This window comes from Cherax quadricarinatus, chromosome 7 (genome assembly GCF_038502225.1).
Source record: "Cherax quadricarinatus isolate ZL_2023a chromosome 7, ASM3850222v1, whole genome shotgun sequence".
NCBI lineage: Eukaryota > Metazoa > Arthropoda > Malacostraca > Decapoda > Parastacidae > Cherax > Cherax quadricarinatus.
Window position 1 is genome coordinate 47,928,194 of NC_091298.1, and position 17,568 is coordinate 47,945,761.

Sequence of the window (17,568 nt, forward strand, 5' to 3'; positions counted from 1 at the left end):
GGTATTAGTCAGATGATGACCCACCGTTGGAGCTTTTTGGTCATCTGACCGAGACCTTCCACTGGCTTACCGGTCCACCCCTTTATAAACCATTTATGAGTTTTTTTTTTCATGGTTGTAGTTATAACCATTTCTTACCATATGGGTTGAGTACTAGTGGTGGTTTAGTTTAATATGTTTATTATGCACCCCATACCCATCCTGTGGGCGGTAGTCAAAAAGATTACAGAGGTACATAATTGGTCCAGGGACTGGACTCCAAAGTTTTGATAGCTGAGCAAGTTACAGAGGTAATGAATTCACAATTTACAAAGGTAATGAACTCCAGGTAGGTCTAGTCACACTCATGACAAGTTACAAAGTTATTTACAGATTGCAGAGATTACGTACTAGTGGTGGTGGAGGATTAATGCTTCACTCGTTTACGTTATTGTGTACAAGGAAAGACGTGGTTGAATCTTGATCTACGGTCTTGTAGCGGGGAGAGAGAAAGGAGGAGGAGGGGGAGAGGTAAATAAGTTAGCGTGGGAAGAAGCAGTCTGGGACCACACACTCTGTCGCGGCTCTCCAGCAGCATTAATTAACTCAAATCTACACGGAGGTGTTGGGGAGGCAGGGAACGCTGAACATAGCTGTTTGCATCATGCTATAGTTTTCTTAAAGACACCTACTGTCCCTGTTCACCTAGCAGTAAGTGGGTACCTGGGTGTTAGCCGAGTGGTGTGGGTCGCATCCTGGGTTGTCGACAAAGTTAACATAAGTTGCCCGAAATGCTCTACATAACGAGGGGCTTTTATATAGTATGTCACTAATGTCAGCTATGGTGTGTATAAGTTGTATCACGTACTTGTAGAAATAAAGATTATTATTACAACTAGTTTCCATCCAACTTCACCTTCCTCAGATCAAACATGATCACTTTCTATTCCCGTCATTGCATATGACTTCTGGTTTCATTCTTCAAGAATATAATAATATTATTATTATGATTCAGCCTGTGCTCGCGAGACCCTACTAGGCAGGTGCACTGATGGTGAAGGGCTCTTGATCCAAGGAATAGGAACTGCTTTCTCCCTCCACAGGCACTGTGTGACGTCTGTGTAACACTTTCCCAGTAACGACAATGATCTTTCTTGGCTGATTGCTGCCATTGATGTCTAGACTGTCATCACTGATGTCCTTCCTTCTACCTTACGCAGTGCTTCCCAGATGGTTGAAAGAATCGGTGGTCGGCCCCAGTGACCAACTTATTGGTCACTGGAGTTATTAGCTTATTAGCTAACCTTGGGTTATTAGCTAACCTTGGGTTATTAGCTAACCTTGGGTTATTAGCTAACCTTGGGTTATTAGCTAACCTTGGGTTATTAGCTAACCTTGGGTTAATAGGTAACCTTGAGTTATTAGCTAACTTTGCTTAACTATTATTTTGAATATAATAATAATAATAATTATTATTATTATTCAAGGGTCATGAAGATCATGGGGAAAAGGTGATTAGAATTCAACTGAAGAGCGGAAACCCAGCTTCAGCTTACTGGACCCTTCCCCTTCCCTCAAGGGAGGTTCCTTGATGCTGGTAAGGGGCTGTTGATGCCCTCCCTTTTCTTGGATCGAGCTTGATTACCCTCTATTAGCGCTTTCCCTAAATGTAATAATTAGATCCTTGTAGATGTGTTCACCGATATAATCCCTGAGGGTTTAATCCCTATTTAGGGGATTTAATCCCTATTTTAGGTATTTAATCCCTATTTTATGGATTAAAGCGTTTTTTTTTTCTGTCAGCATACACGTGAATTGCAATACTGGTAGGTGCCGTGCAGTCGATAGTCCGTAAACTTTACAAAGTCCTTAAACTTTACAGTGACGACAGTCTCCCATGATTATTGTGGGAGAGTGGAAGTGGCAGCTGTGTACTAGTTACATGACACTTACACCTTGTCATCTGTCTCATGGTGGACTACCCAGCTTCACTCTTCCCCGTAATTTTCAACTGTCTATTCAAAATAGTTTGAGAGATCGTAAAGGCAGCACACCACGTACATTTTTGACCTGTGTGACTAGTTAATGATTCACGTCGGACTGAAACACTGTCATATGTTTGTCTCCTAAGTATAGGTTATTTGTGTATTAGACCAGTCTTCCACTACAATGTTCACATTCTAGTGGAAAACGGCAAAGTAATTGTGTGATAATCAGTCACAATAAAAGGAGATATACTAGGAATAAGGCAGGAATAAGAGAATCAGCTACTTTCCTCCTAACGTCATATTTTTATGCAGATATTAAGGCTAATTTCTCTACGTTATGTGATGTAGGTTATATTACCACCAATTAAAGAAATTTAACTGAAGTACGTACACACAAACACCAGTTAGTGTAATAATGAAAAAAAAAGGTTAGAATACATTTTGAAGCGCACACAGAAAACGGGACCCACCCAGTAGACCCATTAAGAATAATGAAATAAAATACTTGACAGTTTAGTGTTGGTGTTGTTGTATTTAAGGTTATGAGTCTGAGAAAATCTGACGCTTGCTTGGGAGGATGAGTTGAGTCAGCTTGCCACTGTGTAGGTACTGCCTTTGTTGTCAGCCTATCACTGTTTACGTGCTGCCTTTGTTGTCAGCCTATCACTGTGTAGGTACTGCCTTTGTTGTCAGCCTACCACTGTACGTGCTGCCTTTGTTGTCAGCCTATCACTGTGTAGGTACTGCCTTTGTTGTCAGCCTATCACTGTGTAGGTACTGCCTTTGTTGTCAGCCTATCACTGTGTACGTGCTGCCTTTGTTGTCAGCCTATCACTGTACGTGCTGCCTTTGTTGTCAGCCTACCACTGTACGTGCTGCCTTTGTTGTCAGCCTATCACTGTGTAGGTACTGCCTTTGTTGTCAGCCTATCACTGTACGTGCTGCCTTTGTTGTCAGCCTATCACTGTGTAGGTACTGCCCTTGTTGTCAGCCTATCACTGTGTAGGTACTGCCTTTGTTGTCAGCCTATCACTTTGTACGTGCTGCCTTTGTTGTCAGCCTATCACTGTGTAGGTGCTGCCTTTGTTGAGTTGTCAGCCTATCACTGTGTAGGTACTGCCTTTGAGTTGTCAGCCTATCACTGTGTAGGTACTGCCTTTGAGTTGTCAGCCTATCACTGTGTAGGTACTGCCTTTGAGTTGTCAGCCTATCACTGTGTAGGTACTGCCTTTGTTGTCAGCCTATCACTGTACGTGCTGCCTTTGTTGTCAGCCTATCACTGTGTAGGTACTGCCCTTGTTGTCAGCCTATCACTGTGTAGGTACTGCCTTTGTTGTCAGCCTATCACTGTGTACGTGCTGCCTTTGTTGTCAGCCTATCACTGTACGTGCTGCCTTTGTTGTCAGCCTATCACTGTACGTGCTGCCTTTGTTGTCAGCCTATCACTGTACGTACTGCCTTTGTTGTCAGCCTATCACTGTGTAGGTACTGCCTTTGTTGTCAGCCTATCACTGTACGTGCTGCCTTTGTTGTCGGCCTATCACTGTGTACGTGGTGCCTTTGTTGTCAGCCTATCACTGTACGTGGTGCCTTTGTTGTCAGCCTATCACTGTACGTGGTGCCTTTGTTGTCAGCCTATCACTGTACGTGCTGCCTTTGTTGTCAGCCTATCACTGTACGTGCTGCCTTTGTTGTCAGCCTATCACTGTACGTGCTGCCTTTGTTGTCAGCCTATCACTGTACGTGCTGCCTTTGTTGTCAGCCTATCACTGTACGTGCTGCCTTTGTTGTCAGCCTATCACTGTACGTGCTGCCTTTGATGTCAGCCTGTCACTGTGTACGTGCTACCCTTGTTGTCAGCCTATCACTGTGTACCTGCTGCCTTTGTTGTCAGCCTATTACTGTGTACGTGCTGCCTTTGTTGTCAGCCTATCACTGTTTACGTGCTGCCTTTGTTGTCAGCCTATCACTGTGTAGGTACTGCCTTTGTTGTCAGCCTACCACTGTACGTGCTGCCTTTGTTGTCAGCCTATCACTGTGTAGGTACTGCCTTTGTTGTCAGCCTATCACTGTGTAGGTACTGCCTTTGTTGTCAGCCTATCACTGTGTACGTGCTGCCTTTGTTGTCAGCCTATCACTGTACGTGCTGCCTTTGTTGTCAGCCTACCACTGTACGTGCTGCCTTTGTTGTCAGCCTATCACTGTGTAGGTACTGCCTTTGTTGTCAGCCTATCACTGTACGTGCTGCCTTTGTTGTCAGCCTATCACTGTGTAGGTACTGCCCTTGTTGTCAGCCTATCACTGTGTAGGTACTGCCTTTGTTGTCAGCCTATCACTGTGTACGTGCTGCCTTTGTTGTCAGCCTATCACTGTGTAGGTGCTGCCTTTGTTGAGTTTTTAGCCTATCACTGTGTACGTGCTGCCTTTGAGTTGTCAGCCTATCACTGTGTAGGTACTGCCTTTGAGTTGTCAGCCTATCACTGTGTAGGTACTGCCTTTGAGTTGTCAGCCTATCACTGTGTAGGTACTGCCTTTGTTGTCAGCCTATCACTGTACGTGCTGCCTTTGTTGTCAGCCTATCACTGTGTAGGTACTGCCCTTGTTGTCAGCCTATCACTGTGTAGGTACTGCCTTTGTTGTCAGCCTATCACTGTGTACGTGCTGCCTTTGTTGTCAGCCTATCACTGTACGTGCTGCCTTTGTTGTCAGCCTATCACTGTACGTGCTGCCTTTGTTGTCAGCCTATCACTGTACGTACTGCCTTTGTTGTCAGCCTATCACTGTGTAGGTACTGCCTTTGTTGTCAGCCTATCACTGTACGTGCTGCCTTTGTTGTCGGCCTATCACTGTGTACGTGGTGCCTTTGTTGTCAGCCTATCACTGTACGTGGTGCCTTTGTTGTCAGCCTATCACTGTACGTGGTGCCTTTGTTGTCAGCCTATCACTGTACGTGCTGCCTTTGTTGTCAGCCTATCACTGTACGTGCTGCCTTTGTTGTCAGCCTATCACTGTACGTGCTGCCTTTGTTGTCAGCCTATCACTGTACGTGCTGCCTTTGTTGTCAGCCTATCACTGTACGTGCTGCCTTTGTTGTCAGCCTATCACTGTACGTGCTGCCTTTGATGTCAGCCTGTCACTGTGTACGTGCTACCCTTGTTGTCAGCCTATCACTGTGTACCTGCTGCCTTTGTTGTCAGCCTATTACTGTGTACGTGCTGCCTTTGTTGTCAGCCTATCACTGTGTACGTGCTGCCTTTGTTGTCAGCCTATTACTGTGTACGTGCTGCCTTTGTTGTCAGCCTATTACTGTGTACGTGCTGCCTTTGTTGTCAGCCTATCACTGTGTAGGTACTGCCTTTGTTGTCAGCCTATCACTGTGTACGTGCTGCCTTTGTTGTCAGCCTATCACTGTGTAGGTACTGCCATTGTTGTCAGCCTATCACTGTGTAGGTACTGCCTTTGTTGTCAGCCTATCACTTTGTAGGTACTGCCTTTGTTGTCAGCCTGTCACTGTGTAGGTGCTGGCTTTGTTGTCAGCCTATCACTGTGTAGGTACTGCCTTTGTTGTCAGCCTATCACTGTGTAGGTACTGCCATTGTTGTCAGCCTATCTCTGTGTGGGTGCTGCCTTTGTTGTCAGCCTATCACTGTGTAGGTACTGCCTTTGTTGAGTTGTCAGCCTGTCACTGTGTAGGTGCTGCCTTTGTTGTAAGCCTATCACTGTGTAGGTGCTGCCATTGTTGTCAGCCTATCAATGTGTAGATACTGCCTTTGTTGAGTTGTCAGCCTATATCTGCGTAGGTGCTGTTTTTGTTGAGTTGTCAGCCTATCACTGTGTAGGTGCTGCCTTTGTTGAGTTGTCAGCCTATCACTGTGTAGGTGCTGCCTTTGTTGAGTTGTCAGCCTATCACTGTGTAGGTGCTGCCTTTGTTGAGTTGTCAGCCTATCACTGTGTAGGTGCTGCCTTTGTTGAGTTGTCATCCTATCACTGTGTAGGTTCTGCCTTTGTTGAGTTGTCAGCCTATCACTGTGTAGGTGCTGCCTTTGTTGAGTTGTCAGCTTATCACTGTGTAGGTGCTGCCTTTGTTGAGTTGTCAGCCTATCACTGTGTAGGTGCTGCCTTTGTTGAGTTGTCAGCCTATCACTGTGTAGGTGCTGCCTTTGTTGAGTTGTCATCCTATCACTGTGTAGGTGCTGCCTTTGTTGAGTTGTCAGCCTATCACTGTGTAGGTGCTGCCTTTGTTGAGTTGTCAGCCTATCACTGTATAGGTACTGCCTTTGAGTTGTCAGCCTATCACTGTGTAGTTACTGCCTTTGATTTGTCAGCCCATCACTGTGTAGGTACTGCCTTTGAGTTGTCAGCCTATCACTGTGTAGGTACTGCCTTTGAGTTGTCAGCCTATCACTGTGTAGGTGCTGCCTTTGAGTTGTCAGCCTATCACTGTGTAGGTACTGCCTTTGTTGTCAGCCTATCACTGTACGTGCTGCCTTTGAGTTGTCAGCCTATCACTGTGTAGGTACTGCCTTTGAGCTGTCAGCCTATCACTGTGTAGGTGCTGCCTTTGAGTTGTCAGCCTATCACTGTGTAGGTACTGCCTTTGAGTTGTCAGTCTATCACTGTGTATGTACTGCCTTTGTTGTCAGCCTATCACTGTACGTGCTGCCTTTGAGTTGTCAGCCTATCACTGTGTAGGTACTGCCTTTGAGTTGTCAGCCTATCACTGTGTAGGTGCTGCCTTTGAGTTGTCAGCCTATCACTGTGTAGGTGCTGCCTTTGAGTTGTCAGCCTATCACTGTGTAGGTACTGCCTTTGAGTTGTCAGCCTATCACTGTGTAGGTACTGCCTTTGAGTTGTCAGCCTATCACTGTGTAGGTGCTGCCTTTGAGTTGTCAGCCTATCACTGTGTAGGTACTGCCTTTGTTGTCAGCCTATCACTGTACGTGCTGCCTTTGAGTTGTCAGCCTATCACTGTGTAGGTACTGCCTTTGAGTTGTCAGCCTATCACTGTACGTGCTGCCTTTGAGTTGTCAGCCTATCACTGTGTAGGTACTGCCTTTGAGTTGTCAGCCTATCACTGTGTAGGTGCTGCCTTTGAGTTGTCAGCCTATCACTGTGTAGGTGCTGCCTTTGAGTTGTCAGCCTATCACTGTGTAGGTACTGCCTTTGTTGTCAGCCTATCACTGTACGTGCTGCCTTTGAGTTGTCAGCCTATCACTGTGTAGGTACTGCCTTTGAGTTGTCAGCCTATCACTGTACGTGCTGCCTTTGAGTTGTCAGCCTATCACTGTGTAGGTACTGCCTTTGAGTTGTCAGCCTATCACTGTGTAGGTACTGCCTTTGAGTTGTCAGCCCATTTCTACGTAGGTAGCACTAACGTAACAGATGCTACGGATGGAAACAACAGCTTATTGTGTACAGTAACAAAGTACAGATGGAGGAAATTTTCATCGCGACACTAAGATTTTCTTCAACAGATGCAGTGTATACATTTGTATATACATTGTATCTGTTAGTGTAATGTATACCTCACTCTTGATCTATGTCTTCTCCCTCTCCCTCCTCCTCCAATGTATATATGTAGCGCATCTTGTGTGATGGAATATGACAGGGAAAGATAGCTAGAGTCCACCGTGTAACTGTCGTATGGAAACAAGTACTATACCAGCACACTGGTAATGTGTCCAGTTTTGGTCAATAATCAATCCCCTTTTAATGTGTATCAGTGTCTTACTGGTTAGCTAGTTTTATGAGTGTTATTATTTCTCTCTCTCTCTCTCTCTCTCTCTCTCTCTCTCTCTCTCTCTCTCTCTCTCTCGCTCTCTCTCGCTCTCTCTCGCTCTCTCTCTCTCTCTCTCTCTCTCTCTCTCTCTCTCTCTCTCTCTCTCTCTCTCTCTCTCTCTCTCTCTCTCTCTCTCTCTCTCTCTCTCTCTCTCGCTCTCTCTCTCTCTCTCTCGCTCTCGCTCTCGCTCTCTCTCTCTCTCTCTCTCTCTCTCTCTCTCTCTCTCTCTCTCTCTCTCTCTCTCTCTCTCTCTCTCACACACACACACACACACAGTGAGGAGCTGTGAATCGACCCCTGCAACCACATATAGGTGAGTACACACATACATCTTACCTTTAAGAGAGTAAACAAGATGTCAGAAGTGTGATTCCGAGGCTCGTCCACCACTGTGCCATTATCCAGCTGATCAATGGCTAAACAAAACAAATGTACAACTAACTCAAAATGACGCTACAGAAGAAGCATTAGCAACATTAACAGGAGTAAATAAAACTAAATGCTTAAAATAATGAAGTCAAAATACACACAAGCATTACTTAAAGGTGTTCGAAATGTGCTACGGGCAAGTGTAGTAGAGACACGGTGCAGGATATGCACTTGATGAGACACATGTGCAACAGTTGGGTATCTTTATTCCGAAACGTTTTGCTTTGCTTACACAGTAGACTTCTTCAGTCGAGTACAGAAGAATGAGCAGAAGCAGTAGAGATGCTATGACGATGTCATCAGTTCATCACCCTTGAAGACGTAGTTTTGAGGTGGTCAGTCCCTCACGATATGCATCTACTGGGTCTATGTTGAGCTCGCTGGGGAAAAGGACACAAATACAGAGAAAACCTTTACTGAGACGTTTCGCCCGCCGACAGGCTTTTTTCAAGATTGTATAAATGTTGGTAGAATTATCGACAATATGTTAGATAAAAGGACACAAGTGCAATTAATGCGACATTTTATTGTGGCAACATTTTGCTCTCCAGGAGTAAAACGTTGCCACAACAAAATGTCGCATTAGTTGCACATGCATCCTTCAGGATTATAGATGAATGGTTCAGAGAACCCCATACGACTGCTTCACCTTACCTGTCTCCAGCATATGCTGTGTCCCTATAAAGATCGGTAGACTACCTACCTGGAAGGTATTCCGGGGATCAACGCCCCCGCCGCCTGGCCCACGACCAGCCCTCCCGGTGGATCAGGGTCTGATTAATCAGGTTGTTACTGCTGGCCGCACGTAGTCCGACGTACGAACCACAGCCAGGGGTCTATTGGTAATTCCCCTTATGCATGGTGGGAGGCTGTTGAACAGTCTTGAGCCCCGGACACTTATTGTGTTTTCTCTTAGTGTACCAATGGCGCCTCTACTTTTCGTTGGGGGTATTTTGCACCGCCTGCCCAGTCTTACTGTTTACATTGAATCCAGGCTGAGGGACTGATTACCCCAAACCTCTTCTGGTCTTCACCATTCTTCTTTGTATGGACTGATGAAGTCACTGGTTGGCGAAACGTTTCCACAATAAAGATACCTAAGTGTTGCACATGTGTCTAATTTATCATCATTCTTCAGGATAGGTAAATGGACACAGATGCGGTTAATGTGACGTTTTATTGCGACGTTTCTCTCTCCAGGAGCTTTGTCAGGCCGTAACAGCTTAATCAGGATTAATTAAAGAAGCGTGTCCATAGGCGAAACGTCTAAACAGTTTCTCCCTGTCCTGTGTCTTTGTCACCACTTGTCGGCTCTGCGCCGTTTGTATCCAAAGCTCGCTTTGTATAGAGCTTTATTAGACTATGAGTTGATAAAGCTCTACACAGAGCGAAACATTTAAAGCTCTGCACAGGGACACATTAATAACTTCAAGTTTTGAATTAAAACCGCTAGTTGACGAAACGTCTTTCGAATAAAGTTTCCCAGCTGTTGGACACGTGTCTTAATTCTTCACCATGTCAGCATTGTGTACCATTAGTGATATACCTTGATAAAGCTTAAGAGTAAACGTTTCAAATGAAAGCTTATTCTGCAACGTGTGTCTTCAGCTTCAACTGAAAGCTTAAGGATTACCCTAAGTCATGCCAAAGAAATGATCTAAACTAAAAAAACAAAAATGGTCCATACAGAAAAAAAAATTGGTCGTACAATAAACAATGGTTTGTAAAGAAAAAAAAATGAACTGTACAAAAAAAATTGCCTGTACCAAAAAATGGCCTGTAAACAAAAAATGGCCTGTACCAAAAAATGGCCTGTAAAAAAATGGCCTGTACACAAAAAATGGCCTGTACACAAAAAATGGCCTGTACACAAAAAAAATGTTCTGTACAGAAAAAATATACTTGAGAATCTCAACAACTAAATATAATGAAAAGTGAACATAAACTGGGAATTAAAAGGCGAAAAATCTAAAGTGGGATATTGATGCAGTCGTGGGTGCTGGTGAAGGGATCTTGATCCAAGGAGTTGAAGCTCTTCCCTGGATGAAGCCTCATTCACTCCTACACTCGTGGATGAAGCCTCATTCACTCCTACACGTGGATGAAGCCTCATTCACTCCAACACTCGTGGATGAAGCCTCATTCACTCATACACTCGTGGATGAAGCCTCATTCACTCCAACACTCGTGGATGAAGCCTCATTCACTCCTAAACTCATGGATGAAGCCTCATTCACTCCTACATGTGGATGAAGCCTCATTCACTCCAACACTCGTGGATGAAGCCTCATTCACTCATACACTCGTAGATGAAGCCTCATTCACTCCAACACTCGTGGATGAAGCCTCATTCACTCCTAAACTCGTGGATGAAGCCTTATTCACTCCAACACTCGTGGATGAAGCCTCATTCACTCCTACACTCGTGGATGAAGCCTCATTCACTCCTACACTCGTGGATAAAGCCTCATTCACTCATACACTCGTAGATGAAGCCTCATTCACTCATACACTCGTAGATGAAGCCTCATTCACTCCTAAACTCGTGGATGAAGCCTCATTCACTCCTACACTCGTGGATGAAGCCTCATTCACTCCTACACTCGTGGATAAAGCCTCATTCACTCATACACTTGTGGATGAAGCCTCATTCACTCATACACTCGTGGATGAAGCCTCATTCACTCCAACACTCGTGGATGAAGCCTCATTCACTCCAACACTCGTGGATGAAGCCTCATACACTCGTGGATGAAGTCTCATTCACTCCAACACTCGCGGATGAAGCCTCATTCACTCATACACTCGTGGATGAAGCCTCATTCACTCCAACACTCGTGGATGAAGCCTCATTCACTCCTAAACTCGTGGATGAAGCCTCATTCACTCCAACACTCGTGGATGAAGCCTCAGCCACTCCTACACTCGTGGGTGAAGCCTCATTCACTCCTACACTCGTGGATGAAGCCTCATTCAGTCCAACACTCGTGGGTGAAGCCTCATTCACTCATACACTCGTGGATGAAGCCTCATTCACTCCAACACTCGTGGATGAAGCCTCATTCACTCATACACTCGTGGATGTAGCCTCATTCACTCATACACTCGTGGATGAAGCCTCATTCACTCATACACTCGTAGATGAAGCCTCATTCACTCATACACTCGTGGATGAAGCCTCATTCACTCATATACTCGTGGATGAAGCCTCATACACTCGTGGATGAAGCCTCATTCACTCATACACTCGTGGATGAAGCCTCATACACTCGTGGATGAAGTCTCATTCACTCCAACACTCGTGGATGAAGCCTCATTCACTCATACACTCGTGGATGAAGCCTCATACACTCGTGGATGAAGCCTCATTCACTCCAACACTCGTGGATGATGCCTCATTCACTCATACACTCGTGGATGAAGCCTCATTCACTCATACACTCGTGGATGTAGCCTCATTCAACACTCGTGGATGAAGCCTCATTCACTCCAACACTCGTGGATGAAGCCTCATTCACTCCAACACTCGTGGATGAAGCCTCATTCACTCCAACACTCGTGGATGAAGCCTCATTCACTCCAACACTCGTGGATGAAGCCTCATTCACTCATACACTCGTGGATGAAGCCTCATTCACTCATACACTCGTGGATGAAGCCTCATTCACTCATACACTCGTGGATGAAGCCTCATACACTCGTGGATGAAGCCTCATTCACTCCAACACTCGTGGATGAAGCCTCATTCACTCCAACACTCGTGGATGAAGCCTCATTCACTCACTCGTGGATGAAGCCTCATTCACTCCAACACTCGTGGATGAAGCCTTATTCACTCCAACACTCGTGGATAAAGCCTCATTCACTCCAACACTCGTGGATGAAGCCTCATTCACTCCAACACTCGTGGATGAAGCCTCATTCACTCCAACACTCGTGGATAAAGCCTCATTCACTCCAACACTCGTGGATGAAGCCTCATTCACTCCAACACTCGTGGATGAAGCCTCATTCACTCACTCGTGGATGAAGCCTCATTCACTCCAACACTCGTGGATGAAGCCTTATTCACTCCAACACTCGTGGATAAAGCCTCATTCACTCCAACACTCGTGGATGAAGCCTCATTCACTCCAACACTCGTGGATAAAGCCTCATTCACTCCAACACTCGTGGATGAAGCCTCATTCACTCATACACTCGTGGATGAAGCCTCATTCACTCACTCGTGGATGAAGCCTCATTCACTCCAACACTCGTGGATGAAGCCTTATTCACTCCACGTGGATGAAGCCTCATTCACTCCAACACTCGTGGATGAAGCCTCATTCACTCATACACTCGTGGATGAAGCCTCATTCACTCCAACACTCGTGGATAAAGCCTCATTCACTCCAACACTCGTGGATGAAGCCTCATTCACTCCAACACTCGTGGATGAAGCCTCATTCACTCATACACTCGTGGATGAAGCCTCATTCACTCCAACACTCGTGGATGAAGCCTCATTCACTCCAACACTCGTGGATGAAGCCTCATTCACTCCAACACTCGTGGATGAAGCCTCATTCACTCCAACACTCGTGGATGAAGCCTCATTCACTCATACACTCGTGGATGAAGCCTCATTCACTCCAACACTCGTGGATGATGCCTCATTCACTCATACACTCGTGGATGAAGCCTCATTCACTCATACACTCGTGGATGAAGCCTCATTCACTCATACACTCGTGGATGAAGCCTCATTCACTCATACACTCGTGGATGAAGCCTCATTCACTCAAACTCGTGCCTCAGATGTTACTCAATATATGGCAACAATAATGATAAGTTTTCCCAAAATCGTACAACAGTTGGTGAAGTGCTCATAGTAAAGTACAGCAGCTGAGGAAGTGTTCATGGTACAGTACAACTGGTCAAGTGCTCATGGTAAAGTACAGCAACTGAGGAAGTGTTCATGGTACAGTACAACTGGTCAAGTGCTCATGGTACAGTACAGCAGCTGGTCAAGTGTTCACGATAAAGTACAACAGCTGGTCAAGTGCTCATGGTACAGTACAACAGCTGGTGAAGTGTTCATGGTTCAGTATAACAGCTGGTCAAGTGCTCATGGTAAAGTGCAACAGCTGGTGAAGTGTTCATGGTACAGTACAACAGCTGGTCAAGTGCTGATTGTATAGTACAACAGCTGGTCAAGTGTTCATGGTACAGTACAACAGTTGGTGAAGTATTCATGGTACAGTACAGCAGCTGGTGAAGTGTTTATGGTACAGTACAACAGCTGGTCAAGTGTTCATGGTACAGTACAACAGCTGGTCAAGTGCTGATAGTATAGTACAACTGCTGGTGATGTCGATAATATAGTACAACAGCTGGCGAAGTGCTGATAGTACAGTACAACAGCTGGTGAAGTGTTCATGGTACAGTACAACTGCTGGTTGAAAAGTGACATGTATCATTAAGTTTGTGTGAAGAAAGTAATACTACAGGTTGTGTGTACATTCTCTGGTCTTCACTCACGTGAAGCAGTATCGTTAAACAGTGCTCCCAGGATTTAGCGTTCTAGCAGCTGTCCTAAGTTGTTATTAGCGGTCATCGTACGTGATTGAATTAGTGAACATACCTACAAGAGTGTAACAGCTTTCTAGAGTGTGAATAACGTGATAACATCAAAAATTTTACAATTTAAATTTAAATGCGGGTGATTTTACTGGAAGATGTGTGAGGGAGGGTAGAAAATCAGCTGGTCAGGCTGCTGGCCGCAGTATTGACACAATCAAAACAAACATATTTAATGGGTCAAGGTTGGGACCTTAAATAAAAATAAATGCAAATATCTGGTCGGTTATAGCAGCAGTGTAGTGATAAGGTCATAAACGAGTGATCAAGTCAATAATGATAAAAAGAATTAGTCAATCCCCAGCAGTTGGTGTTGTGACTACAGTTAATATCGTCAGATTTGCTATGACCATAATACTAAAGAAAAAAGAGTGAATACTAAGTTATTAACAACAAAAATAAAAATCTTGAATGCATGATATTAGCTACGGAGGGAGTTACAAACTAAAGGAGTTCATAGAAGACACCACCAGGAGCCTCCATTTGTGCAGACGACATCACTTGCCTATATGTAGTTAATTTTGGTTGGTGTCTAAAGTGTCAGTGTCTCGCCCTGCTAGTTGTATGCTAAACCATTACTCCTTCCTAAACTTTCAGTGCCAGGAGATAGATAGGGGTAGCCCTGATAATATTTAGTAAGCTAGGTAAATCTTTCGAAGAGTTGTGTAGCCTAGTGACCCCTTTCCCTGCTTCTCAAACAACAAGCTAGTAAACGAGCAAGCACATACAAACACACCTGTACACCAGTAAGTACTATAACAGTAAATATTAGTATATATTAATAAGGAATAGAGTGAGAAATAATCTCCAAAAGGAGTAGCGTAGTCTAGCATCATAAAGTGACCCCTCCCTTTTTTTTTTTTTTTTTCAAAGACAGACAGCGCGCGCGCGCGCACACACACACACACACACACACACACACACACACACACACACACACACACACACACACACACACACACACACACACACACACACACACACACACACGCCAGGAGCTAGGACTCGACCCCTGAAACCACAAATAGGTGAGTACACACACGTGAAGCAGTATCGCTAAATAGTGCTCCCAGGATATAGCGTTCTAGTGGCTGTCCTAAGATATTATTAGCGGTCATCGTACGTGAGTGAATCAGTGAACATACCTACAAGAGTGCGAATAATGTGATAAGATCAAGAATTTTTACAATTTAGATTTGAATGAATTGTGAGTGAGGGAGGGTAGCAGTCAGCTGATCAGGCTACTGGCCGCAGTGTTGACACAAAATATCCAAACAGTTAATTGGGTTAACGGTGTGATCTGAAATATTAACAAATACATATGTTAGTTGGTTATAACAGCAGTGTAGTGATAAGGTCATGAAAGAGTGATTAAGTAAATACTGAAAGTAAGAAAAAATTAGTCAATCCCCAGCTGTTGGTGTTGTGAATGTAGCTAACATCGTCAGACTTGTTATGACCATAATACTGTACTAAAGAAAAGAGAGGGAATACCAAGTCTTAAAATAAAAATAAAATAAAAACTTGAATGTATGATAAAGTTCCTGAAGGAGTTACAAAATTGAAGGAGTTGATAGCAGCCGACCAGCAGGAACCTCCATTGTTGTGCAGACGACATCACTTGCCTATTTGTGGTTAATTTTGGTTAGTGTCTAAAGTCTCAGTGTCTCGCCCTGCTGGTTGTATGCTATACCATCTCTCTCTCCCTATTTCAGTACCAGGAGATAGATAGTGGTTAGTAAATTATCTAAATATCGCCAGGTAAACTCCAGAAGAGTTGTGTAGCCTAGTGAACCCCCCCCCCCCCGTTTTTCTGAGGGACAAGCTAGTAAACAAGTGTGCACATACAAACACACGTGTGCACCCATAATTATTATAATAAACATTAGTATATATTAATAAGGAATTGAGTGAGAAAAAATAATCCTATAATCTTCAAAAAGTAAAGTAGCCTAGTGTGCGGAGATCTGGGCCGGTAGAGTACCGGTGAACCAACAACAATAACAAATAGTGTTAACGTGACCCCCCCCCCCCTCTTTTTCAAAGAACGACAAGCTAGTAAACACACACACACACAAACACAAGTGTACACACAAACACAAGTGTACACAATTAATATTATATAGTATATATTAGTGTATATTAATAAGGAATTGATTGTGAAAAATTTTTTATGATCTTCAAAAGAATAGCGTAGCATAGTGTGCGCACGAACACCCATACACCCCCACACCCATACACACCCACACCCCCCCACACACCCCCACACACCCCCACACACCCCCACACACCCCCCACACACCCCCACACACCCCCACACACCCCCACAAACACCCACACACCCCCCACACACACCCACACACCCCCACACCCACACCCCCCCACCCCCCCACACCCCCCCACACACCCACACACCCCCACACACCCACACACATCCCCCCACCCCCCCACACCCCACCCCACACACACATTGCCAGACTCACACATACACTCCCCCCCTCCTCCACCGACATCTCACTCCTTCACCTGATCCCTTCCCTCCCTCTTTCACCCTCCCCCTCCCCACCTCTCCCTCCTTCCCCCTCTCCCTCCTTCCCCCTCTCCCTCTCCCACTCACCCACTTGCTTCACTCCTTCCCACTAATCTCCCACATAGCCACAGTTCCTCCTCAACCTCCCCCCCCACACTCTTGACATACACAATACTAACCTAACATACAGAATTACATAGGTTTCCCACTCTGAGGCAATCAGGATAAAACAAAAATGGATTGTCAGAGAGCAACAAGAAAAACCAAGGGACAGGAGGAGGAAACTGCAAAGGAAGATTGGGCAGCAGAGCTCACAAAAAGGGAACGAATGGGAAAAGAAACTAGAACTTAGCATGAGAATGGAAGAGAGGATAGACATGGAAAGCAGGAAGTGGGAGGTGCAAGTCAAAGCAGCAGAGGCCAGGATACAGAGTTTAGAAGAGGAACTGAAAAATCTGAAACAGCCTAAAGAACTAAAGAACATTTTGGGATTGACAACAGAGACTGCTACCTCAGTCACAAATAAGGGGACTGTAGGGAAAGGAGCAAAACAGCATGTAGAAGCTCAGTCAGTGGAGAATGTAGTAAATGAAAGACCTAAGCTATATGTGGAGGCCCTAACAGACCACAGCAGAGCCCAGGGAAAGCCAAGAAGGGAAAATGATAGGCCACTGAGCCCAAGTACATTAGCTAGTGAAACTGAAGAAAAGAAAGCTGCAATGGAGGAAATCAAATTGAATGAGAGGATACACAGGGATATGCAGTGGCAGAATGAAAGGGTGAGGTCAGTCTTTGTGTATGGGCTCCAGGAAGTTGAAGGGGAAACATATGAAGCCAGAAAACAAGGGGAAAAAAAGCAATTGAAAGAATCATGAAAGCAATAGGAGAAGATGACGTGACCCAGCTGGAAAATTTTCGGAGAATAGGGGGGTACGTAAAAAAAAAGAACCCGGCCAGTGAAAGTGACCTTCAAGGCAGAATCGACTCGGAACGGGATCCTGCAGGAGAAAGCACGATTAAGGGACATGCCGGCATACAGGAAGGTGTATCTCGACCGCGACAGAACACAAGCAGAAAGGCAGAAACAGAGAGAGATGGTACAAAGGCGAAAGGAGGAAAGAGAGGGGATGGAGAAGACAGACAGGAGATCCCAGACACAGGAAGATCAAATGCAGCCTCCCTCACAACTTCCTATAGAAGCCTCCCAACCAGGTCAACCCCAGTGCAACCAAACACTCTAA

At 45.0% G+C, this 17,568-nt stretch overlaps 1 protein-coding gene across 1 annotated transcript in view; it reads right to left on the bottom strand.

Moving 5' to 3' along the window:
• LOC128687039 (uncharacterized) overlaps positions 1 to 17,568 on the bottom strand; it is a gene marked incomplete in the record, with an annotated part of 426,297 nt that overhangs the window by 18,833 nt on the left and 389,896 nt on the right. The window contains 1 exon segment of the mRNA XM_070082417.1: positions 8,083 to 8,162. Coding sequence (XP_069938518.1) covers positions 8,083 to 8,162 — 80 coding nt within the window.